This window comes from Ahaetulla prasina, chromosome 2 (assembly GCF_028640845.1).
Source record: "Ahaetulla prasina isolate Xishuangbanna chromosome 2, ASM2864084v1, whole genome shotgun sequence".
Lineage (NCBI taxonomy): Eukaryota > Metazoa > Chordata > Lepidosauria > Squamata > Colubridae > Ahaetulla > Ahaetulla prasina.
In genome coordinates, this window is record NC_080540.1 from 145,913,982 (window position 1) to 145,941,117 (window position 27,136).

General features: G+C 39.8%; 1 protein-coding gene across 1 annotated transcript in view; it reads left to right on the top strand.

Annotated features, from left to right (window-relative positions):
- PITPNC1 (phosphatidylinositol transfer protein cytoplasmic 1) overlaps positions 1–27,136 on the top strand; it is a 203,204-nt gene that overhangs the window by 162,452 nt on the left and 13,616 nt on the right. The window contains exons 6-8 of the mRNA XM_058166320.1: positions 8,865–8,960; positions 20,591–20,746; positions 25,830–25,893. Coding sequence (XP_058022303.1) covers positions 8,865–8,960; positions 20,591–20,746; positions 25,830–25,893 — 316 coding nt within the window. The remainder of the gene's footprint in view (positions 1–8,864; positions 8,961–20,590; positions 20,747–25,829; positions 25,894–27,136) is intronic.

The window sequence follows — 27,136 nt, forward strand, 5'->3', positions numbered from 1 at the left end:
AACCGAGAGTTGGAACTAGCGATATCCAGCCAGACGCATGCGGCTTTTTATTCCTAATTGTAATGTGAAAATACTCCTCTAACCAAGCCGTGCCCAGCAATCTTATGCAAAGAGATGGGTCAAGCCAGAATATGTGTGATTTACCACTGAGTCCAGGTTTGCCATCACATATGTTGAGGATGTGAATTAAAGGGAAGCCTGAGGGCCCCTGTGGGTGTTAAGGCACATGCGGAATGTAGCAGAGACTGCCTTAGAAATGAAGCTGCTATTCCAGTAAGACATTTTGCTTTGCAATGTGCCAGCTTCTCTGCTTTTTGAAATTAAAGAATCTAATTTGGTTTTTTGGTTGTTGGGTTGTTGGGTTGTTGGTTTTTTGTATTTTTTTAAAGAATCAAGCAAAGCAGACAGTTTGACAGGTGCCTAGGGAAATGGCTGCAAGAACTGAAACAGCTCATGTGCAACCCCAGGGTACCCAGATTTAGAATAGTGGCAAATACAGATAAGACATGTTGTAGCTCAGACTATGCAACCTCTCGGCTTTGATTTTTAGTTTGTTTGTTTGTTTCTGGCCAGCCACACATACAGCATATACTGAAAACTGTGGCGAGAGAAGCCCTAGCAATTAATTTCACGTCATTGTTATGTGTAAAGTAGTAACAACAAGGAGACAATTGTTGCAGGACTGGCCAGAACATTGATCAGATGTTATTTTTAAAACTCATCTACTGGTCATTTGTAAGGGAAGAGTCCGAACAGTGATTGACTGATGGTGCTCTCTGTGCGTCCTTTGTGTTTCAAAATTGGCAGAAGAGAAGGCTGATGATAGGTTGTTTCCTAATTACTTTGGGATTGGAAATGCTCTTAAACAAAGGCCTTTTTAAAAAGTCTGAAGTCCAGTAGAAACAATTGTTATATTTAATCAAGAATGTATTAATAATGTTTCGTTTGTTAAGTTTAATTTTAATTAGTAAGTGTGGAATATGCTAGAGAGATGATGTAGTGTAGCCATTAAGATTTATTTATTTATATTTATTTATTTAGTTTGTCAAACATGTACAAGAAAACAGGTATAAGTATAAACATGGACATGAACGCAGGAAATGAGTACGAATAAATGGGGACAGTAGAGCAGGGACGGAAGGCACACTGGAAGGCACCTCTTAGGAATGGGGTGAGGTCCACAGTAGACAGTTTAAGGTTAAAGTTTTGGGGGTTTGAGGATGTAACAACACAGTCAGGGAGTACATTCCAGGCATTGACCACTCTGTTGCTGAAGTCGTATTTTCTGCAATCAAGTGTGGAACGGTTTACCTTGAGTTTGTATCTATTGTTTGCCTGTGTATTATTGCGGGTGAAGCTGAAGTAGTCATTGACAGGTCGGATGTTGTAGCAGATAATTTTGTGTGCTACTTTTAGGTCAGACCGTAGGTGGCGTAGTTCTAGGTTGTCCAAGCCCAAAATTTCAAACCTGGTGGCATAAGGGATCCTATTGTGAGCAGACGAGTGGAGTAGGCATGAGGAAACCTGTATTCTAGTCTTCTTTTAAGCACAGAAGCCAGCTGAGCAACCTTGAGCCAGTCAGTTGTCATTTGTCATTGTCGTTCAGTCGCTAAGTCATGTCCAACTCTTCGCAATCAGATGGACTTCACATGCCAGACCCCTTCCCCCCACCGTCCTCCACTGTTTCCCGAAGCTTATCCAAATTCATGTTCATTGTGTCGATGACACTATCCAATCATCTCATCCTCTTCTGTCCTTTTCTCTTTTTGCCTTCAATCTTTCCCAATATCAGGGTTTTTTCCCCAATAAGTCCTTGCTTCTCATTAGGTGGCCACAGTATTTGAGCTTCGGTATCTGCCCTTCCAAAGAATCACTTGTACCACCCTAATCAATGTTAGTCTCTACAACTAACCTGCTAATATCTTTCCCTCCTCCTCTTATGCATTGATCGATTAGTAGTAAAGGCTAAGTGAGCACAGAGCAAAAGTAAGCAGGATCTGCAACCTTGAAGGCTAAATGGTAAGAACACAATCATATATACTATACATTTCTAATCTTGTTACATCTTATTAGTACAATACATTAAAGATAATGGGAAAAGAGGACAACGTTCTCTAAGCCACAGAAATAGCCTTTCAAAGATTTGATCCTCTGTTTATTTATTGTCCCTTGGGAGGACCAGAAGGTTACATTACTGTATTACATGTGGTAATACAGTATTTGGGGAGTAGCTGGCAGTACATGCAATTTATTTTTTAAAGAATCAAGCAAAGCAGACAGTTTGACAGGTGCCTAGGGAAATGGCTGCAAGAACTGAAACAGCTCATGTGCAACCCCAGGGCACCCAGATTTAGAATAGTGGCAAATACAGATAAGACATGTTGTAGCTCAGACTACGCAACCTCTCGGCTTTGATTTTTAGTTTGTTTGTTTCTGGCCAGCCACACATACAGCATATACTGAAAACTGTGGCGAGAGAAGCCCTAGCAATTAATTTCACGTCATTGTTATGTGTAAAGTAATAACAACAAGGAGACAATTGTTGCAGGACTGGCCAGAACATTGATCAGATGTTATTTTTAAAACTCATCTACTGGTCATTTGTAAGGGAAGAGTCCGAACAGTGATTGACTGATGGTGCTCTCTGTGCGTCCTTTGTGTTTCAAAATTGGCAGAAGAGAAGGCTGATGATAGGTTGTTTCCTAATTACTTTGGGATTGGAAATGCTCTTAAACAAAGGCCTTTTTAAAAAGTCTGAAGTCCAGTAGAAACAATTGTTATATTTAATCAAGAATGTATTAATAATGTTTCGTTTGTTAAGTTTAATTTTAATTAGTAAGTGTGGAATATGCTAGAGAGATGTAGTGTAGCCATTAAGATTTATTTATTTATTTAGTTTGTCAAACATGTACAAGAAAACAGGTATAAGTATAAACATGGACATGAACGCAGGAAATGAGTACGAATAAATGGGGACAGTAGAGCAAGGACGGAAGGCACACTGGAAGGCACCTTATAGACCTCTTAGGAATGGGGTGAGGTCCACAGTAGACAGTTTAAGGTTAAAGTTTTGGGGGTTTGAGGATGTAACAACACAGTCAGGGAGTACATTCCAGGCATTGACCACTCTGTTGCTGAAGTCGTATTTTCTGCAATCGAGTGTGGAACGGTTTACCTTGAGTTTGTATCTATTGTTTGCCTGTGTATTATTGCGGGTGAAGCTGAAGTAGTCATTGACAGGTCGGATGTTGTAGCAGATAATTTTGTGTACTACTCTTAGGTCAGACCGTAGGTGGCGTAGTTCTAGGTTGTCCAAGCCCAAAATTTCAAACCTGGTGGCATAAGGGATCCTATTGCCTGACTCAGAGACTGCCAGAAAGTAGATCCTTTATATAGGCCATGGGGTGTGGCTCCATGACTCAGCACTCATTAAGGCCTGCCCCTCCCTTCCCTCTGTAGCCTCCGCCTCTCCAATCTTCTGATGCGAGGGTCACACCAATCAGCTGTTGGTAATAAACCCTCCTCAGGCTCACCTGCTGTGGAGGAGGGGGAGGGGTCTAGCTGCTCCGTTTGCCTGGGCATGGAGTCAGGGCTGGGGCAGGGAGATTCTCCTTCTGCAGTTTGTGTGGGCATGGAGCCAGGACTGGGACCGGGAGGCATACATTCCTCAGTGTGCGGGAGCAGGTAAGAAGGCCCCGGCTGCTCTGAGGGCGGGCAAGACACAACAGTCATTGTCGTTCAGTCGCTAAGTCATGTCCAACTCTTCGCAATCAGATGGACTTCACATGCCAGAACCCTTCCCCCCACCGTCCTCCACTGTTTCCCGAAGCTTATCCAAATTCATGTTCATTGTGTCGATGACACTATCCAATCATCTCATCCTCTTCTGTCCTTTTCTCTTTTTGCCTTCAATCTTTCCCAATATCAGGGTTTTTTCCCCAATAAGTCCTTGCTTCTCATTAGGTGGCCACAGTATTTGAGCTTCGGTATCTGCCCTTCCAAAGAATCACTTGTACCACCCTAATCAATGTTAGTCTCTACAACTAACCTGCTAATATCTTTCCCTCCTCCTCTTATGCATTGATCGATTAGTAGTAAAGGCTAAGTGAGCACAGAGCAAAAGTAAGCAGGATCTGCAACCTTGAAGGCTAAATGGTAAGAACACAATCATATATACTATACATTTCTAATCTTGTTACATCTTATTAGTACAATACATTAAAGATAATGGGAAAAGAGGACAACGTTCTCTAAGCCACAGAAATAGCCTTTCAAAGATTTGATCCTCTGTTTATTTATTGTCCCTTGGGAGGACCAGAAGGTTACATTACTGTATTACATGTGGTAATACAGTATTTGGGGAGTAGCTGGCAGTACATGCAATTTATTTTTTTTAATTTACATTTATATCCCGCCCTTCTCCGAAGACTCAGGGCAGCTTACAGTGTGTAAGGCAATAGTCTCATTCTATCTGTATATTTACAAAGTCAACTTATTGCCCCCCCAACAATCTGGGTCCTCATTTTACCTACCTTATAAAGGATGGAAGGCTGAGTCAACCTTGGGCCTGGTGGGATTCGAGCCTGCAGTAATTGCAGGCTGCTGTGTTTTAATAACAGGCTGTCTTACAGCCTGAGCCACCACGGCCCTTATAATATAAAAATTACTCTCTAGAAAACTGAGGCAAACCGTGTATTAATCTAGGCTGGGGGGAGAGAACCCTCTCAGTCTGGATATTTCATTTGGAGTCTGTTGATGAACATTAGCAGTTAAGAATTAAAATATTCATTAGCTCAGAGAATCTTTTCTCTCATTAATGCGATTTTTAATATATTGTAAAAAGTGGCTCCTAATCATAATGAACTGATTTAGGAACACAGAGAATGCAACCTGAAGATTTTATGTGTGTGACTTGAATTAAAATAACAGCGCTTCTAGGATTCTGCTAACATATTTTTAATGGCAGCACTTTATTTTATATTCTACTAATATAACAGAGTTCTTGCCAAATCCTATAGTTCCTCAGCCAGCAAAGTTCAGGGATCACAGCTAAATTTCATTTGGAAATTTAAAATATGGGTTGTAGTCGACTAGGGGTGACATGATAGCAGTGTTCCAATATCTCAGAGGCTGCCACAAAGAAGAGGGAGTTAAACTATTCTCCAAAGCACCAGAAGACAGGACAAAAAGCAATGGGTGGAAACTAATCAAGGAGAGAAGCAACCTAGAACTAAGGAGGAACTTCCTGACAGCTAGTAAAATTAATCAGTGGAACAACCTGCCTTCAGAAGTTGTGAATGCTCCAACACTGGAAAGGATTAGACAACCATTTTTTGATATGGTATAGGGTTCTGTTATTCTGTTATTCCTATATTTCTGTCTGTACAGTATTTGATCCCTTGGTCCAAATTCTGTCTTGACTGTGCAATAAAAAATCGATTCAGACTACCTTAACCATTTCTGCTAAAGAACAGGGCAATTTAAGTCAATTCCCCTATGCTTCCTAAAAATCTGCTCTCGAAAAGATGTGGAATGTTCCAGAACATAAGAGAATGAAGAAGAAAGAATGTGCAAAAAATGCTTTCTTCCTTTTCTTCTAGTGTGAGCCTCCACTTGATTTCATTACCATTGAAAATGGGCAAATAGCTTTGTAAATACAATAATAAAAAAAGAAATGGCTGACATTTTTACAAAGGTTATAATTTACAACTCACTTTTGGTTCTTGAGAATTCTTGATCTGGTTTAGTCATAGGTGTTTTATATAGCTATATTACGTTACTTTTGAAAAACAAGCCTCTCTAATTTCTCTTTCATATCATAATATTTATGAGTCTGTTCTACAATCCTGACATTGTTAAGAACACAGAATGTTCTTGCCATTTGCTTTCTGCTCTTTGCCAGCACAAAAAAAGTTGGTTGGAAAGCCTTCTGCTTTTCCCCATGAACTTTAGTCTTCCTTTTAAAAAACTTTTAAATATCCCCAGCTCAACTGCCTAATTAATGAAATTATCCCCTCTACAGACTCTTAAATATTTCAGAGAATATTTGGCTAGAAGCAATAATTATCTACATTGATTTAGTATATAAATAGCTCCATTTCTTACTTCTGATGTAGCTATTTATTTACTTTAATAAATTTCACAATATCAAAGCAAAAGGTACCCTCTAAAATCATTTAAAATACAATAAAATATTATATAACCTAATCAAAGCAAAAATGCACAGGCCATGTGGTCACAGCAGAGAGGGTTTCAAGCTAAGAGATTAAACCTCCACCTGAATACAAGAGTAAATTATACAGGAATAAAAACTTCAGACATCCCAGGAGTGAACTCTATTAGATTTAGGATCCACTTAAAATTGATCGGGAAGATGAAAGTAATATCTTATGGATAGCAGAGTTCTTTGCCATACAGCTGTTAGGCAGATGATCTGTAACTCAAATCTCTCATCAGACATTCATATTCAACTGATGACCTTAGTCAAGCTACTGCCTCCCTATAAGACAAGGCTATCGCACTAGCCCACTTTACAAAGTGGTGATGAGATTGGTCATCCAATGCGTGCACAGTGCTTTGAATGTTTGCAAATGGGTATGTTGAAAAGCCAATATAGATTTAACTTTTTGTTGTTGTTGTTGGCCAGCAGGAAGAAGGAATAGAAAAAAGAAAAATAAATCATTTGTTTCAACGAAAGGAGTTTAGTTTAATTTAGTTTCATTGTTATTTGTGTGCTAGCTCAGCTGACAATTCTGGGTGATTTTATCATCTGATGAAGCCATAAAAGGTGCAATAAAATTACAAAATAGTAAATAGGTTCCATTCCAAAGTTTTTATAGAAGAACTGCCTTAAGTTAACAGCCTTCCTAACAGTTCTAACCAGGCATGGCCGATTCTAGAGCAAGGAGTTATAATTGAAAAGGCCTTCATCTAGGCTCCTGTTCCCTTAATATTCAGAGAGTTGTAAGCATCCCATATCAGACAGCCGCAGCACCGATTCTCCCTGGAGCACATGGTTCTGAAGGTACTAAGGACCTGAACATTTGTATGGGTAATAACCACTACCTAGAATAGAATCTCACAATACTCTGTTGGGATTATTCTATTCATTTGCTGTCACCAATCTTGCCATTTGTACTTTCCAAATCAACTTCAAGGGCAGCCCCATGGAAAGCAAATTGCAAGAAGATTCCCTTGAGAAAAGTGTTTAGAGGCCTTTGCCCTATTTATATATAACATTTACTTAGCCAGGAAGAGAGGGCAGAAAGGCAGTTCTGAGCACCGGGAATATTTGATTTGCTTTCCATGGATAATGGGGTATCTTGATACCAGAGCCTGTCGCTCAGAGGGACTGGCTGATTAGGGCTAATGGTTAGCTTTCCACTGGAATAAGTGACACATCAGAGGTTAGGAAAGATGAGGCAGCTTTATAAGAAATAAATTGTTGTGGCATACCACAGCCAGTGGAGCTAGCAGCAGATTCAGAGAGTGAGGAGATTGGGGAGGAACATGGGCCAGTCTTAGAGTCTGGGGAAGGCTCTGATGAGGGCTCTACGTCGGAGGCAGGGAGGGGGCCAGGGCTGGATGCCAGTTACCAGTTGCCTTCGGAGTCAGACATCAGTGAGGCAGACGAACAGCTGGAGCCTGTTCCCAGTTTGGGCATGCGCAGAATTGCCAGACGAAGGGAATAGCCAAAGAACAAGGGTCGACTTAGGAGTAAGGCCACAGGTGGACGATGAATAGCCCCTCCCAGAGAGAATAAAAGAGGAGCTTAACGGGAGTGGAGTTTGCAGTAGACAATTAGTTCGCTTAACTGGTTCAGTTTATGACTCTCCGTGACTCCTTGCCAAATTTTGAAGATCGGCCTGTGACTGTAAATTCACCCTTGAAAGACTTTGCTGGATGTGAATAAGAAGAATTCACAGTAACTTAATAAAAAGGGGTTTTTGTCGGGACAAGGAGTCTGCTTCATGGTTTGGGGAAGCCTAGGTCAGAACATAAATGAAGCAAATTCTGTAAATTTTCAGTGGCCTCTGCTCCCCCAAATTCAATCCAATTGGAACATTCTTTTTAGCCCAGAAGTTGTAGATTGTACGATATATATTTATTCATTCAAAAATAGCATTAACATTTTATAAGCATATATCAAGGTCATAGAAATGGAGAATAACAATAGGTTTACTCTGAAAGTGGGTGCGGTGGCTCTGCAGTTAGCTTGTCAGCTGGAAAACTGACAGGCCAGGTTTGAGACCCGAGCGCCACATAATAGGGTGAGTTCCTGTTACTTGCCCCAGCTTTTGCCCACCTAACATTTTGAAAACATGCAAATGTGAGTAGATAAATGGGTACCACTTCATTTGGAAGGTAACAGTGTTCCGTGCGCCTTTGGCATATAGCCATGCTGGCCATATGACTACGGAAAATGTCTTTGGACAACACTGGTTCCCTTGGTCAAGAATCTGAATTGAGCACCTTGTGCTAGAGACAGACATGACTTGGCAGGGAAACCTTTACTTTTATTCTGAAAGGGCTAAGAAAGGGCTGCTTGCCTCTTGTTTTTTTTCCCCATCTTACCTCTTAAATCACATTTTCATTCTGTCACTTATGAGAATAACATGGAAAACTGGTCAGAGGCATGAAGTAAATTTGGGTTTGTGCACTGAAGTTATTGCCTGCAACCTGCATAATTTGTGTATAGCTAACCTATAATTAGGATCCAAGACAAGAACATATCATGCCACTTTTGAAACTAGTAGTTTTGTTCCTTGAAACAAGTTGTGCCAGTACACAACGTTCATAGAATTTAGCTTCAGAATATGTGGGTCTATTAAAACATTTCAGAGTTTTTGTTTTAAATCTTGCAGATATTTGATAATGAAGCCAAAGATCTTGACCGAGAAGTCTGCTTCATTGATATTGCCTGTGATGAAATTCCTGAGCGCTATTACAAGGAATCGGAGGTAAGTAAAGGACACAATGCTTTTGACTTATATTGTGCAGGTAATTCGTGGAAACACCCAAGCTACTTTGGGGAGAATGCTCCCATTCTGGAGTGGCTGTTGTTGTTTTTTAAATCATGCTACCAGCTGGAACCAAGAAATATTTCTACATATCATATGCAGATATGTGATAATTTGGATTGTACATTTGTGCTGTATTTAAAGCACACAACAAAGATTTTGTTAGAGCAGACCAAAGGCCTCTCTAACATCCTGGGCCATCAAAGGCCAACCAGCTATGTCCGGAGAGCACAAAGGCAACATATACCATAGCAATGGCTGCCCGGAGTAGGTAGTAAGTTGCATGTTGTTCCTGCAATAGTAATATATAACTTTTCTGCCCACGATTCCTAGACTTCTTCCTTTTCATCTATTTGCCTTCATTCATCTACTTGCACTTTTTAAAATAGGTGCTCTGGGATTTGACTTCTTATTGCCTCTATTAAACAACTCTTTAAATCTTCCCTCTCATTGGCTTTTACACATTACTGTATAGGTAGTCCTTGACTTATGATCAGCTGCTTAGCGAACATTCAATGTTAAAATGGATCCCTCTCCCCCTCAAAGGTACTTAGGACTTGATTTCAAAGTTGCAAGGCCACATACACAAGAATATGGACACACAGTCACATGATTGCATTTTGGATAGTTGGCAATGGCTCACTTTTACGGCCACTTGTACATCCCAGTCACATGACCACAATTTTTTTAACTTTTTTGCCGATTTCCGGCATTTCCTTCCAGTTTTCAGTAAAAAAAACACCTATTGGGGTAAAATTGATTTGCTTAATGGCTGTGGTGTTTGTCTAATAACTGTTATAAAAAATATTCTAAAATTAGGGCAAGTAACATAATGAACCTTTTAATGACTGTAATGACTTATGAATGCTGGGCTCAATTATGGTCCTAAGTCAAGGACCACCTGTGCTGTTTAAATGATGTAGCAATTTAGGAAAGATTTTTCATGATTAGAAATCAAATTTCTCTTCTTTATAATTCAGACGCTGTTCCTATATGTATGTGTATATTTTGAAAGCAACTCATTAGCGGTATCTAGACTTCCATTTATTTATCTATCTAATTTATACAGCCACCTTTTCCATCAAAAGTGACTCTGGATGGCATACAACAAAGTTTAAACTGTTAATTAATACATAAAACTACTTATCATTATTAATTACAAAAAAATTTAAAACTTTTTTTTTAAAAAAAGGGAACAAAACATGGAAATAACAGCAAAGGGAAGTTAATAATAACAGAGCCACCTCACAAATTTATCATCCCCTGGCCAGGGCTTGCTGGCATAACCAGATCTTAAGAATCCTTGGAAACTCAGGAGTGATGAGACCAGGGGTGAAATGCTACCGGTTCGGACAGTAACGGAGATTAGGGCTGGTTCGCCAAACCGGTAGCAACCGCTGACTGGCCACGCCCCTGTCGATCTGGCCACACTTACTCCGTTGGCTACACCCACCCAGTTGGCCACACGCCCCGGCCCCCCCAAGATCAACCACAGCCCTGATGCAGCCCTCAATAAAATTGAGTTTGACCCCCCTGGTATAGGGTCTCCTGCTTGAACAGAGGGTTGACCTCCAAGGTCCCTTCCAACTCTGTTATTCATGATTCCATAATATGGGTGCCACATTAGAAGAGGCCAACTGCCAAGAGCCCTGCCAAATGTAGCTTCTTAGCTGATGGAACCTGTAACATATCCTCTCTCTGCTGGATCTGGTGGGATGGGCAGATGAAATCAGGGAAAGCCCGTCTCTCAATAATCTGGCCCCGTACCATGAAGGGCTTTAAAGGTCAATACAAGCACCTTGAATTGGATCAGGTAATCAATCCACTTTGCTGATATTCCACGTTTTTAACTTCAGCCTTTGAAAATCCTTTAACAAACCTTAAATAGAGAGATATCATTTGGATGCAATGAATTTTCATAATTCACTGCACCGTGTGTAAGTCTACACTGTGTGTAGATTGTCAATCTAATGGCATCAGTTCCTCAGATCATGTTCTGGAAAATTTTGGTTCAACAGGCGTGGCTTAGCCACACAGCCAAATTTATGAGTGTTCCTCTATCCTTGAGACAGGAAAGAAAGTTTGTCAACATAAAAATCATGTCCTTCTCATCTGCTTTTATCACTCTTCAGCAACAAATAATGTCATGCAGAATAATTCCAGAGCAGCAAGTGATAGATTGCTTCTCTTCCCACACAATGTCACCTATCAACAGGAAAGTTAACAACCGATTGCTTTCCTAAATGTGTGGTGGGCAGAATTCAGAATTCCAAATTTCACCTTCACTAGGTAGACTCCTTATATTAGCAAGAAGGTAGAGAGGATTGTGGGAGTGGACTGCTTTTTCTCTTAGGGGGGCTCAAAATCACATTTTTTTTAAAAAAAGATGTAACTATTGGAATTTGATATTTCACTCAGAATCAATATTCCTATGGCTAGAACTTTTTTTTTTTTAAAAAATCTCCTATGATGTCCACATGTCTTCTGATATTTTTCGTTCGATCCTATAAATATACAGATAGATGCCAAGTGTGTTCTGGGACAGCATGCTATGTTCCTGCAATAGGTGAACCCCCTTCCAAACTATAGGACCCGTTCACTTGCTGGCTGGCTCACGCGCAACATCTATTAAAATGTCTTAAAGCCCTGATATAAGAACCAGGGCTAAGCAAGCTAACTCTCTTAAAAGAAAGAATGCATTGCAGGTAATTCTCACTTAATAATGGCAAGTCAGACCAGAATTCCCATTAGTAAGTGATGCAGTCATATGTTATATGACTACATCACTTAGCCACGGAAATCCAGGCAGTCCCCAAGGCATAATAAGTGGGTAAGCAATGACCTCCTTGCAGCTGCCTGACAGCTTCCAGCAGGCAAAATCAGTGGAGAAGCTGCAGGAAGTTGCAAGTCCTGCCAGGAGGCCAGTAGTGGGCAGCTAAGTGCCTGCTGTAGCATATGCATGGTGGGGCCGGAGGTGGCTGCTGCCAGTTGCATGAAGGGGCATTGGCGGCCATTGCGGGACTATGCCATTGTGGCCAAGCATGTATGAACTATGTGTCAGGGTTCCAAGTAACACCCCCAACAAAAGAAGACTCTAAGGCTAGAAGTTCCTCAAAGTTCCATTTTATTAAAGATGTCATATTGGCACATCTGGAAAACCCAAATCTGAAAAGTTCCGTGTTTTCCCCGGCCAAAAGAAAGTCTAAATCCCCTCCCCTCCACCCACATGACCATCACATGGTCCAATCAATGCACCATCCCAACTGGAGATGCCTCCCAGGCATGCCACTCCAGGTGCAGGACAGAATGTCCTTGACCCTCAGAGAAAAGAATGTTATTATGGCTAGATATCATCCCAGCTCCATACAATCCCCCCTCCCAATTTCCCATAGCACTAAATGTGGCAGCCCTGAAAATCCAAAGAAAAGATAGCCTCCAGGGCTGACCCCAGGGGTGAAATCCAGCAGGTTCTGGCAGGTTCTGGTGAACTGGTAGTGGAAATTTTGAGCAGTTCAGCAAATACCACCTCTGGCTGGCTCCAGAGTGGGGTGGGAATGGAGATTATGCAGTATCCTTCCCCTGGAGCGGGGAGGGAATGGGGATTTTGCAGTATTCTTCCCCTGGAGTGGGGTGGGAATGGAGATTTTGCACTATCCGTCCTCTGCTATGCCCATCAAGCCACACCACGCCCACCAAACCACGCCCACAGAACCGGTAGTAAAAAAAATTGGATTTCACCATTGGCTGACACTATGAAGTGTGGGCAGGTGATGCTGTGGATGTACATCACGGAGCTATTCTGTAGCTGGGGTCCTCGGAGAAAGAGCAGTGAAAATGGGGGCAACTTAAAGGAGCAACTTGCAATCTTCTCTGCTGGTTTCTCCATTGACTTTGCTTGTAGGAAGCCAGCAGGGAAAGTCACAAACGGCAATCATAAGATCATACGTGTGAGCCAGTTGCCAAGAATCCCAATTGTGATTATGGGAGGGGTGGGTGGGAGGGGTCTGGGATAGCCAGAACTTTGAGGACTATTGTTCAGTGCCTTCATAACTTCGAACGGTCGCTTAACAAGTCATTAACCAAGGATTACCTGCACAGCAGTAGGAACACAGTCAGTCCTTTTACTATTAAAACAGCTTTATGACTCTCTCCTGGTAGAAAAAAATAAAGATCTGAGTCCTGTATTGCCTCTTGAATACAGAGGAAGGAGACAAGACATTCTGGAGATAGGTCAGCAAATTTTTGCTGAACTCATAGTTGCTGAAAATAGCCAGAAATTGTCAAATGCGACCAATCAAACTCAAATCAATCAAACTCAAACCAATCAAACTCAATCAATCAAAGCTCAAACTGCCCAAGGAGCTACTGATCCAGTTCTACAGAGGGATTATTGAGCCTGTCATTTGCACCTCTATAACTGTCTGGTTTGGTTCTGCAACCCAACAAGAAAGACACAGACTTCAGAGGATAATTAGAACTGCAGAAAAAATAATTGCTACCAACCTGCCTTCCACTGAAGACCTGTATATACTGCATGAATCAAGAAGAGGGCCGTGAAAATATTTACAGATCCCTCACATCCTGGACATAAACTGTTTCAACTCCTACCCTCAAAACGACGCTATAGAGCGTTGCACACCAGAACAACTAGACACAAGAACAGTTTCTTCCCGAATGCCATCACTCTGCTAAACAAATAATTCCCTCAACACTGTCAAACTATTTACTAAATCTACACTACTATTAATCTTCTCATTGTTTCCATCACCAATCTCTTTCTACTTATGACTGTATGACTGTAACTTTTTGTTGCTATCACTAAGGGTTAAATTGCAACCTATGACCATCATTTGTGTGTAAATGTTGTACCTTTGATGAAGGTATTTTTTTTCCTTTCTTTTCTTTACTTTTATGTACATTGAGAGCATATGCACCAAAACAAATTCCTTGTGTGTCCAATCACACTTGGCCAATAAATTCTATTCTATCAATCTTTCCTTCCTCCCTTCCTCTTAAATGCCACTCCAAACACTGGAATCTGAATGGCATGTTGTCCAGCCTCACATAGTTGGCAAACCAAAGAAACAAAGAAATCACTCGGATTTCAGAAAGGCCTCTTGGATGCAAGTCTACTAGATACTAATCTTGAAAACTGTAAGAGTACATTCCCAGCCAGACTTGCTGTGAGTTCACAAAAGTGGATTCTTTTTGAAGCCCTTTCTTTCCAGAGCTTTCACAACTGGCTTAGGTTGCCTCATCTCATATGTCCTAAACCTTCTGCTCCTTGGTTTCCTTCACACGCTCTCACACACCTGAACTCCCAATATAATATTTGGATTAGAACAGTAAACATGACATAGATATTGCTGCTAGCAATCAGTCACGAACAGCATTCCTTCCTGCTTTCTAAAAGTTGAGAGGATGCAGAAGTTCAGCTTTTCTTAACAATAGTGCTGAGCTACTGTACGGATGGCAGTAACCCTATGAGAAAGCCGCTAACAAATGCATGTTCTTCATTAAGAAATGTTGGATAACCATCTGACTGAGATGGTGTAGGGTTTCCTGCCTGGGCAGGGGGTTGGACTAGAAGGCCTCCAAGGTCCCTTCCAACTCTGATGTTATGTTATGTTATGTTATTTACAAAACCCAGCACCTCTTCACTTTTCATTTTTTTTCTTCACAATTTGCTTTAAGGAACCAAAAAGTTAAGAGCTGTTAAGTTGATGCAAATAAAGATTATGTTCCTGCTTTCCTTGTGTTTACGCTGTTTTATGTTGCTCCTCCCACGAGGAGATTGTGTAACACACATTAACTACTTTCCTGTTCACTAGAAACGTTATTTAATTGTTTCTAAAAAATTTATTGCTGGCACATATACACTCCTATGTTTTCCTTTAACCACAAGGAACCACATGAAAATTCCATTTGAAAAGATAAAAGATTTCAAGAAGCTGAATGTTGCATCCAGTATTACGTTCAGCCATAGTTATCCATTTGCATAGTATCACTGTATTAAAATAAAACAGATAAAAATATAATCCTAAGAAAAGAGGCACTAATTTCTATGGGCAACTCAAGAAGACAGGGGACCTGATTTTACCATGAAAATGAAGCAAGGCTGGAATGGCCTGTTCTGATTATTTATAATATTTTTTCTAATATTCAGTTGTGTCTGATTCTTGGGAAACTGCCTGGCCAAGTCGCTGCAACTTTCTTGGCAATGATTTTCAGAAATAGTCTTCCACTGCCTCTTTCCTAAGGCTGAGAGAAAGTCACTGGTCCAAGGTCATCCAGCTGGCTTTGTGCCCAAGGCAGGACTAGAACTCAGTCTCCTGGTTTCTAACTTGGTGCCTTAACCGCTACACCAAACTGGCTCTCTAAATATGTGTGTTCTTTTGACTCAATGTTGAGTCCTTGGTCCTTGCCTGGATAGGTCCCTGCAGTTTTCTTGTCAAGGCTTTTCAGAAGTGGATTCATTTATTTACCCATTTATATCTCATCTTCATTATTCTTATAAATAAACTGAAGGTGGAAAACATACCTAACACTCTATGGAGATTCTGTCATCCAAGTCATGGTTGTCCCAAAGGTGCTTTTCAACAGGTGCTTTTTCAGAACTGAACCAGCTTCTTGGATGAGAAGCGAAACATCTACAAAGAAAAGCAAGAAATGTCCAATTGCATTTTGAAAAAACACCTTTCAGATACCTAACACTCCTTCCTCCTTCTATTTTTCCCACAATAGCAATCCTGGGAAGTGAATTGGGCTGAGAGAGAGTGATTGGCCCAAAGTTACCCATCTGGCTTCCATGGCTAAGGCAGGAAAAACTCAATAGTTCCCAGGGTTCATACGTCATTCCAATCCAGAGAGATTGTAAGGGGCTTACATTTCCTTCCTTCCTTACAGTAAAAAGATCAAATAAAACAATACAGGCCATCCTCAATTTACAGCCATTCATTTAGTGACTGTTTGAAGTGATTTATGACCATTTTTCACACTTAGGATCATTGCAGCATCCTTGTGGTCATGTGATCAAAATTTGCACACTTGGCAACTGGCTCGTATTTGTAACGGGCACCATGTCCCATGGTCATGCGATCAGTTTTTTGCAGCCTTCTGTCAAGCAAAGTCAATGGGGAAGCCAGATTCACTTACCGTAACTGTATTCCTAACTTAATTGCAGTGATTCACTAGAAAACTTTGGTAACATAGATCAAAAAATGGGGCCAAACTCAACAAATATCTTACTTAGCAGCAGAAAGTTAACAATAGGAAAAAAAAAAACACCAAAAAACCCCAACAACCACCAAATCCCATAACAAAAAGGATATCATAAAAATGTTGCAACAGTAGCTTGATGAAGTTAACTGAGATCTCCCAATTTGGAATCTTGATTTATGCACCCTTCATAGACTAAACTATAAACAAGAAGTGTGTGCAATAAGAAATATCAGAGGTGTGTGTCTCCTCCAGGCTAGATTCTAGCTGAATACGCTTCGCAGATGCACACAGATAGTGTTGTGACTCATCCTCCCTCCTCTCCTCAGCCGGGCCCCTCCCGTCTCCAACCGGGCCTTTTATCAGACTCGGAAGATGAACGGACTGTCATGACTCCAGACCCAGGCCCTGGCCCCGAGAGAGGATTCCAGGAGTGGAAGGACAAGCCCGATAAACCTCACTCATACAGCGTGTGTTCCTTTGGCTCAGCCTTCAGAGCAGGAAGTCAGCCAGGTGCTGGAATTACTCGGCCCTATTCCCTCTGACCCCTCCCTTTCCCAGAAGCTGCCAGCAGATCCAGCTGAAGACAATTCAGAGTAGGAGGACCCTCGCTTCCGGAGATCTGAGAGGCGACGCCAGCAGGAGGGCTGGGGCAGGCCTGGATAAATGCTGAGTCATGGAGCCACATCCCAGCCTATATAAAGGACCTGCTTTTGGCATTCCAACCTTGAGTCAAGCAAAGTCTCATCTAGTTTGCTGATATCAGACTCTATTGCTGAAGTCACAACTTGGACTTCTGCCTGCCCTGATAAACCTCGAAGGAACTTGGCAAGCTGCAGAGGCTTCATTGCCAAGTTTGTTACGGACTTCCTTGACTCGTTCGTCGGAGTCGGAGTGGGACACGACAGATAGATGCTAGTTTAGTAATAAAGGGAAGAAATCCTGCAGTAAAATTTTACTTTGTAAATGTAATACAGATAGTCCTCCACTTACATTGACCATTGAGCCCAAAATTTTTGTTGCTAAGGGAAACAGTTGTTAAGTGAGTTTTGTCCCATTGTATGACCTTTCTTGACATTTGTTAAATGAACCACTACAGTTGTTAAGTGAATCTGGTTTCCCCATTGACTTTCCTTGTCAGAAGATTGCAAAAGTTGATCATGTGATCCTGGGACATTGCAACCATCATAAATATGAGTCAGTTGCCAAGCATCTGAATTTTGATCATGTGATCCTAAGGATGCTGCAATGGTCGTACGCGTGAAAAAGGATCATAAAAAGGACACTTTTTTTCAATGCCGTTGTAACTTCGAATGGTCACTAACTGAACTGATATAAGTGGAGAACTATGTGTATTTCATTATTATTTTTGTCTCGATTAGTAGATTCTATATCACAGATTTGCAAGAGTTTCCAAAGCAATTTGTCAGGTGCCTTAGGATGTATGTGTGTGTATGTGGATGTATGTGTGTGTGTACAAACACCCACATACACACATACATACATTCCCTTAAGCATACAGAGTTTTTCTTATAATATCAGTGGTACCATTTATATTCCTAAGCCTTCAAGAACAGTGAAATTTTTAGCCTTGTTAAAGTTTTCTCATACACATGTTTTTCACTGTGTTCTTTCCCTATTGTCATAAAGTACCTGTGAAAAGCAAAATAACCCACTTACGTTTAACTTAAGATTCGCTTTATAATTGTTCTGCAAGTGCTATGTTAAAGACCTTTTTCAATCACTCTTCTGTTAGAATTCTCCTTTGCTCCCTTCAGGGCTTCAGTCAAACATAATTTATGTGGCAAACTCATTTTGATGGAATAATTTTCTTTCCAAATAGCACAAATTGCTCCATGTTTTCAGTACATTGTGATGCCAAGCACAGGATGTTTTAAAATAGCACTTTCAAGCCTTGAGCGCTCCCAAGGCAGATGCACTGGCTTTATCGGTGCTTTATTTGCTTTGGAATCAAAGGGAAGGAAAAGAAGAAGCTGCCAAATGTAATTATTTTTGTTGTGGGAGTGGAGGAGAGGAGTGTGCCAAATATGTTTTGGAAAACGTACTTCCAAATACATTGAATAAGCTCTTTTAGATTGTCAGGATTATGAATGAGATGAGCACTTGGAGAATGGAAAGCAGAGAATTATCTGGTATCAAAACTACCTGAACTAGTTGCAAATCTACCTGAAATGTCAAAATTAAATTGTGCAATACATTATCCATTAACCCAAAGGGTATTTAAGCAGGTTAAACATTTCAAAAAGATCTCACCTATTAGTAAATCTTACTCTGCCCCAAACAAATACATACATTTACAACAGAAATAATATTTGATAGAAGCTTATTAGAATGTGTTCATTTTTAGCCTATATTTATAATTTTGAACTGGAATGTCAACACCCAATCAGCATCCTACCTCTGCCCTGATCCTTGTACAGCTTAACGTAACTATACTATGTATACTAAACATTGCAAAGCTATTTTTATTTTATACCCACGAAGATACAGGTAATAGTCCTTGACCTATGACCACAGTGGAGCCTGGAATTTTGATGGTAAAACATTATGATCGTAAGTCAAGGCATCATTTGACCAGACTTGATTTTACAACCATTTTTACAGAAAGTCGTTAAGCAAATCACGTGGTTGTTAAGCAAATGTCAGGCCCTATCTCAAGACACAGGGAGCTCCAGCTGGATTCATGCATCAGATATAAGAAGTTAGGAACCAGGACAGAATCAAAAGAACTACAAGTTTATTTCATGCTATCTATAAACAAGAACCTCAACTAGTAATGGTCAAGGCAAATTGGTGCCAGATAGAAGTCAACAGAATTCAAGGGGAGTTAGAAATAGGTCTCTTACAGGGAAATAGTGTCTCCAAACAGTGGCGGAATTCAAATTTTTTTACTACCGGTTTTGTGGGTGTGGCTTGGTGGGCGTGGTGTGGTGTGGTGTGGCTTGGTGGGCATGGTGTGGCTTGTGGGTGTGGCTTGGTGAGTGTGGCAGCGGAAGGATACTGCAAAATCTCCATTCCCACCCTACTCCAAAGGAAGGATACTGCAAAATCCCCATTCCCTCCACCACTCTGGGGCCAGCCAGAGGTGATATTTGCCAGTTCTCCGAATTACTCAAAATTTCCGCTACCAGTTCTCCAAAACCTGTCAGAACCTGCTGAATTTCACCCCAGCTCCAAACTGATTCATGTAGACTCCTGCCGTCAGGCTCAGCCTGGTCATCTCCTACAATCTTGTCAGGCTCATCCATACATGGAGATTTATTGATTTATTAGTGTAGCCTGTGCTGCAAGAATCTTCTCACCTGACAATCAACACCTTCTCCCACAGTTCAGTTCTTTATTTGCTTACACCTTCTTTATTTTATTTTGTTTCATCTCATTTCATGTATGTGGCTGCCAAACTCACAAATGTAATTTAGAGAGAATGTTAAATGGGGCTAAGAAAAATGCTTTAAGTATGATTTAAGAATAAGGATTGGGATTAATACAGTTGTTTTGCTAAAATTTCCAGTCTGCTTTTCCAAGCAACCAGTTTCCAGCCCTAATATTAATAAATATAGAAAAAAAAACAAAGTGAACATTGTTCCTGATATAGATAGAAATAAGGTTGTGAAGTTTCATTCTTACTAGTACAAGTAGTCCTTGGCTTACAACAGTTCATTCAGTGACCATTCGAAGTTACAACAGCACTGAAAAAAATGATTTATGATCATTTTTCATTTATGACCATTGCGTAATAATAATAACAATAATAACAATAACAATAATAACAATAACAATAATAACAATAATAACAATAATAATAATAATAATAATAATAATAATAATAATAATAATAATAATAATAATAATAATAATAATAATAATAATATTTTTATTTGTATACCGCCCTTCTCCCGAAGGACTCAGGGCGGTTTACAGCCAAGATAAAATACAATGAAAACACATGCAATACTAAAAACAGACATTAAAAAACTTATAAAACTTATAAAATGGTTATCCCATGGTCATGTGATTAAATTGGCATTTGATTCATATTTATGACAGTTGCAGTGTTCTGGGGGTCATGTGATCACTTTCTGTGACCTGACAAGCAAAGTCAATGATGAAACCAGATTCACTTAACAATCATGTTACATGTTAAACTGCAATGATTCGCTTAACAAATGTGGCAAGATTGTAAAATGGGGTAGAATTTTCACTTAACAATAAAAAACTGGGCTCAATTGTGGTCATAAGTCAAGGACTACCTGTAACAACAAATAGTTCTTTTTTTTTCAAAAGTAGATTTCTTAACTAGGTTGCTCACTCAGTCTTCTTGTTCTCAATAGGATCCTAAATGCTTCAAATCAGAGAAGACTGGGAGAGGTCTATTAAAAGAAGGTTGGAGAGAAACACAAGACCCTATTATGTGCTCCTACAAACTTGTATCTGTGAAATTTGAAGTATGGGGACTTCAGACTCGAGTTGAGCAGTTTGTTCATAAGGTAAGTAAAGGACAGTGTCCCCCCTGCCTTTCCTGTACAGCTTTTATGTGGAGAAAATGGTGGCAAGTTGAACGATCAGCAATGAGAATTATTCAAAAAGTTGATGAAAAGCCTTGCTTTGCTTTGCTGGCTGAGGAACTCTGGGAGTTGAAGTCCACAAGTCTTAAAAGAGCCAAATTTGCAGATCCCTGCTCTACCACAATAAGGAGAATACAGTTCATTAGCCAGCTAAGAAACACGAAGAGGCGGGGAACATACTGCTATCTTGCCAAGAGATTATAAAGCTACAGAAAGGACTGACATTTCCTGGTGAGGAAAGTCTCTCTGATTATATGTTTTCTAAGGGTCCTAATGCGTAAAACCCTACCGAAACTAAAAAAGAGTTTGCATCACATCAGGATCGCAATAATTTGATTCAAGGATTAAACACAACCACAATGGATATCTATTAAAAGTTAACAATGAAAAAAAAAAACCTCACAGGAAATAGTGTGTACATTTATTCCAAAATATAACGTTCTTTAACCATAATGAGAGTGATTTCCATGAAAATCTACATGCTTTACCATGATGTTGCAAATCTCGGCCTGATAGAGATGCATCATGATAATTTATATATGAAAATCCATTTATAAATCCACTGAGCTTTCACTGAGTGGTGTATAAGGGAAAGAAAGAGAGAAAGAAGAATTAAGGATGGCAGAATTAAAAGCAACCAGAAGGCAAGGAATGATTGACTCAGAAAAATAAACAATGGAACTATGAAACAGTGCCAACAAAAAGAAGTTAGGGCAGGAGCTGAAGGGAAAAAGTTAAGACTGAGATGAATTATGTCCTTCTGAAAGCTCATAACGAGAAGCAATTATCTGGTACGACTTAGTTTTCCAGTATTCAGAATTGCATGTCATTCTGAATATAAGGAATCAGAATAATTAAGATTTCTTTTAAGAAGAAAAGAGGAGGCAGATACTTCTAAAACTTCAAGGCAAATCATGACTCCTGTCCAGGAGATCACCTACAGCCTTTGTCTTCTCCATGAATTTACCTAATCCATTTTTAAGACTGCAAAGTTGGTGGATGCCACCAATCCATCGAGTGGAGAATTGCCAAGTTAAGCTGGCCACATTTGAGTCCATCTCCCTATAATTAGAGAAAAATAATAAATAATCTCTGTCCACTTTCTCAATACAACACGCATTTTCATTGAATGTTATTTCCTTTTACGTATTTCTTAAAAACAATTAAGTTGTACAGTTGAAGTATTTATCTTGAAGGAAGTTGTGCTGGTTCCTTGGCCCTAATCAGATTAGCTTTATCCTATTGAAAGAATACACAGCTTATTAGAAAAAGCTTTCTTAGAGGCCCTGTCGTTATTTCAATTTACCAACACTAATTTTCTTTCAAAATTGCATGATTAACGCTTTCCCAGGTAGTTTCTGCTGACAAGCACCATGGCTGCTGACCCACAGCAGCACTGTTTTTTACTCTATTTTGACAGAAACATGCATAAAAGTTTGAATGAACACATGAAAACTAACCAACATTTCTCTTCCCTTTGATGCCTTTGATGTGCATGAAAGAGAGAGATAAATCCTTAGCTAGTGTTTACTTGCTAATTTAATCTGCTTGTAATTTATGTCCTCGGATTCTGAACATTTTTGGCTTATCTTAGATTGAAGGTCTGAAACAGACAAGGAAGAACAAGGAAATTCTGCAGAGTATAAGAGGATATGGATGTTATTTTCAGGGAATGCAGGACTATTTCTGATGATTATTTGCATCTAACTGAGTATACATGGAGTCCAATCTACCCTGATGATAAACAGCTGTTCCATGTTTCAAAGAGAATGAATTTCACTTTCTTTGAATTATGTCCCAATTCTTGACTTGCTTTTTGGAGAGGAGGTTGCCTGGATTCTAAATACCCCATTTTAATACCTTTCCCCAGGATTTAGAAGCAAAACTAAATACCGTATATCAGGGGCCATGTTGCTTTGTTTTAAACAGAAATATTTAACACTAAGTCAAACCTTGTACTCCATCTACTAAAAGATTGTATCTTAGTATATAGGTACAAGTAGTCCTCGACTTACAACCACAATTGAGCATAAAATTTCCATTGCTAAGCAAGACAGTTCTTAAGTGAATTTAGTCCCATTTCGTAACCTTTCTTGCCACCGCTGTTAAATCAATCATTCAGCTTTTAAGTCAGTTAAATGCATCTGGCTTCCCCATTGACTTTGATTGTTAGAAGTTCGCAAAAAGTGATTGCATGACCCTAGGATAGGACAGCTATCGTAAATACATGCCAGTTGCCAAGCATCTGAATTTTGATCACGTGACCATGGAGAAGCTGCGACAGTCACAAGTTACTTTTTTCAGTGCCATTGTAACTTCAAACAAATGGTTGTAAGTTGAGGACTACTTGTATATACTGTTTTATGTCTTGGGATCCAGTAAACAAGAATGCAATGCATGCTGTTAGTTTATGAGCCCTCCCTCAAAAGTTGCCTGCTGCCATGACCCTAGTTCTCCTCTGCTCAGTTGTACAAAGCAGGAACTTGCTTTTCCATCTAGCTACTCAAAGATAACATGCACTTCTTATTGCACAAACCACTTTATTACTACTTGCTATTGTTTTTTCCCCACCCTTCTTCACTACTCTTCTCCCTCTTCCTCCCCACTGTTCTCTGATTTACTTTTAAATTTGGACCTTATTTTATCTTATAACTCAATAAAAACGTTAAGCCAAAAGAATTATCATTCACCCCATGTGATAGATGGGAAAGTAAGCTAATAGTAAGCCTGTCAATGGGTGTTTAGTTCTAGCCACAAAGTCACTCGCCAACTTCACCCTAAGAGGATGGGAGAATTATCCAGGGCTTGCAGAAAATATATTTTCCATTAAGATGCCAGGAATATCAAGGGGATCCTTACCAGACGTGGTAAAATCAGTTTTCAGTCCCTAAGAATCCTTGTATCTTTTTGACACCTTCCTAACTTCTCATGAGGGCAAGCAGTTGAATAGCAGAGACATAATTGTCACTCCTCAACCCCCCAAAACCAACAGAGTAGGGCAGGGGTGGTATTCACTTACTTTTGCTACCGGTTCAAAAATGTGCGTGCATGCACAGATCGTCAAAAACGGGACATGATGACTTCCAGGCGGGTGGGTGGAGCCTCCCGCAGCCTGGTTCACATGAACCGGATAGAACCGGCTAAATTCCACCACTGGAGTAGGGCTCTTAAGCCTCTGACAGTTTGAAAGTGCCAATTTTACAGAATTTCTCAAAACCTAAACAGTGCAAAGGGTAAAATCAGGTGCTGCCCTCTAATGGCTTCAGCTTGTTACCACCTTGTCTTCTTTGGCTCTTGAAGGTAGGGGAAAAAAACAATTGAAAAAGTGTGATCTAGGGTTCAAACCAGGGGTCTCCAACCTTGGTCCCTTTAAGACTTGTGGATTTCAACTCCCAGAGTTCCTCAGCCAGCTGCTGAGGAACTCTGGGAGTTGAAGTCCACAAGTCTTAAAGGGACCAAGGTTGGAGACCCCCTGCTTCAAACAGTTTGTCACTTGGTTCTAGTTGTAAGAATTCTCTTAGGCTGCCTACAATCTTCAGGAACATGGGAGAGGAATGCTTTCATGTTGCTGATCCTATTCAAGCAAAGCTGCTGTTGCTGCTGTTGTTCCTTCCTAGGATGGTACCCTACAGAAAGGATAAAATATTTATCAGAAGATTTAAGAGGGGGGGGGGCATCAAAGGCAAGCACAAAGAGCAAACTTCTCCACCTGACTTGCTCACTGTAAACAATGTGGGAAACTGCTGGGAAGCCAGAGTCACATGGCGCGAAGAAAAAATTGAAAATGGGAATCCCAGAAGCAGAGAGAGAATTGTGCAACAAACTAACTCTGGGGTAGAAACCACATTGGGACAGTCAGGGAAGGCACTTGTACACTCAAAAGGAACCCCCTCCTCTAACTTAAGTATATTGAATAACATTACAGGGGGTCCTTGATTTATGACCACAGTTGAGCCCAAAACGTATGTTACTAAGTGAGAAATTTGTTAAGTGAGTTTTGCTCCATTTTATCATTTTTTTCTTTTGCCACGTTTGTTAAGTGAATCACTGCCATTGTTAAATCAGTAATATCTTTGTTAAGTGAATCTGGCTTCCCCATTGACTTTGCTGGTCACAAGGCCACAAAAGGGGATCACATGACCCCAGGACACTGCAACCATCATAAAGGTGAACCAGTTGTTAAGTATCCGAGTGTAAATCACATGACTACGTACAGGGATGCTGCAATGGTCATAAATCAGGGGTGAAATCCAGCAGGTCCTGACAGATTCTAGAGAACCAGTAGTGGAAATTTTGAGTAGTTCGGAAAACCGGCAAATACCACCTCTGGCTGGCCCCAGAATAGGGTGGGAATGGAGATTTTGCAGTATCCTTCCCCTGACACGGCCACCAAGCCATGCCCACAGAACTGGTAGTAAAAAAAATTGGATTTCACCACTGTCATAAATGTGAAAAATGGTCATCAGACACTTTTTTCAGTCCTGTTGTAACTTTGAACAGTCACTAAACAAACTGTTGTAAGTCAAAGACTACCTGTACTCTACTTTCTAGACCTGGATTTCATGGTTTTCTTTAATTAGAAAGCCAAATTAACAGTTCCTGAAGGTCTCCGAAGACCATTCCTGAGGCTTTCAGAGATCTTTAAGTGATCCTGATACTTTTTTTTTTTTTAATTTATATCCCGCCTTTCTCCGAAGACTCAGGGCGGCTTACACTGTGGTAAGCAATAGTCTTCATCCATTTGTATATTATATACAAAGTCAACATTTATTGCCCCCAACAATCTGGGTCTTCATTTTACCTACCTTATAAAGGATTGGCTGAGTCAACCTTGGGCCTAGTGGGACTTGAACCTGCAGTAATTACAAGCAGCTGTGTTAATAACAGACAGACTTAGTCTGCTGAGCCACCAGAGGCCCATACTCCATGTTTTTTACCTCTATCACAAACTATTGTTTGTGGCTCGTGTCCTCTCAAGTCTTTTAATCTTTCTTAATTCTCCTAGGTGGTCAAAGACATATTGCTAATTGGTCACCGACAAGCATTTGCGTGGGTGGATGAGTGGTATGGTAAGTCATGGTGTTTTTTTTCTTTAAGAGAACTATTTAGAAGCACAAGAACTATTTCAGACATCTACTGAGTGACCTGCTTATTTTTATTCAAGTTGTTTTATTAGAATAGTTAACATGGAAGAGAGGGTGTTCTATCCTTCAGACAAAATGCTAAGAATTTTAGAATGTTTATACTTGTTTGCAGCTCTGGGTACAATCCTGCTGCAATGCTGGCTTCATAATTTTATCAAATGTGTACTTTAGTATCTGTAACTCTAAGTAGCAACTTTAATTTGAATTAAATTCTAAATTTATCAGGGTTCAAATCTAACATACCTGTTTTAAAGAGTAGTACTAAACTCCATATTGTGATATTAAAAATCTGGTTTGAATTTCAACACCAGCACCATGATGTAATGGCTAAAATGTCCTAGGAATAGTTTCCATTCTATCACCAATCATGGAAACTCAATGCATGGATGAGTTTCAGCCAATCAGTCTCTCAACTAATCTATATAAGGCTAGGGAATTTTTGTGGAGATAAAATGAAGGGAGACAGTAATATCGGTGGCCTTGAGTGCTTAGAGTAAAGGAGAAATAGAAATCGTTAATTGTGTTAGGGATATCCTTGCCAAGCAACAATTCTGCAGAAGTTTCCACTTCTCCAAACTTGAGACAGGCAAACATTCAAGTTTATGGCTTTGTTCCAAGCTCCAAACCATAATTCTGTATTGTTTCTGCCCTGTTTCATAATGTTCACTTGCATGCTGAATAAGGGCATTCATGGATCAGAAAAATTGAAGATTATGAAATGGGTTGAAAAACCTCATTCAATAGATCCAATTTAAATCTACTGCTTTGTTGCAGTGGATAATAAATATAAATATACATTGGTATAAATGCAATAAATCAATTAAATAACTAAGCTTTCAAACTTATATTGTAAAGAGATATCAACTATAAAAATTAGCATAATGATTAAATTGTAAACTTTGGTATAATTAATATTATTTTATATTAGATAAGTTTATTTTTTCTTTAATAAAATAAAAAAAGTTATTCACTGTAATAAATATTTGCAATCAATCAATTGTCCCTATTTGTCTAAGTTAGAAAACATGGAATAAGGATAGGAGAGTGAAATGAGTCTGGTCATCAGGAAAATTGACATTTTGCTCCATTAAATGCACTGTAATCAATATTAGAACTTATTCAGATTTATAATTGAACCTCCCAGCCAACCTTTATTATCCAGACCTGA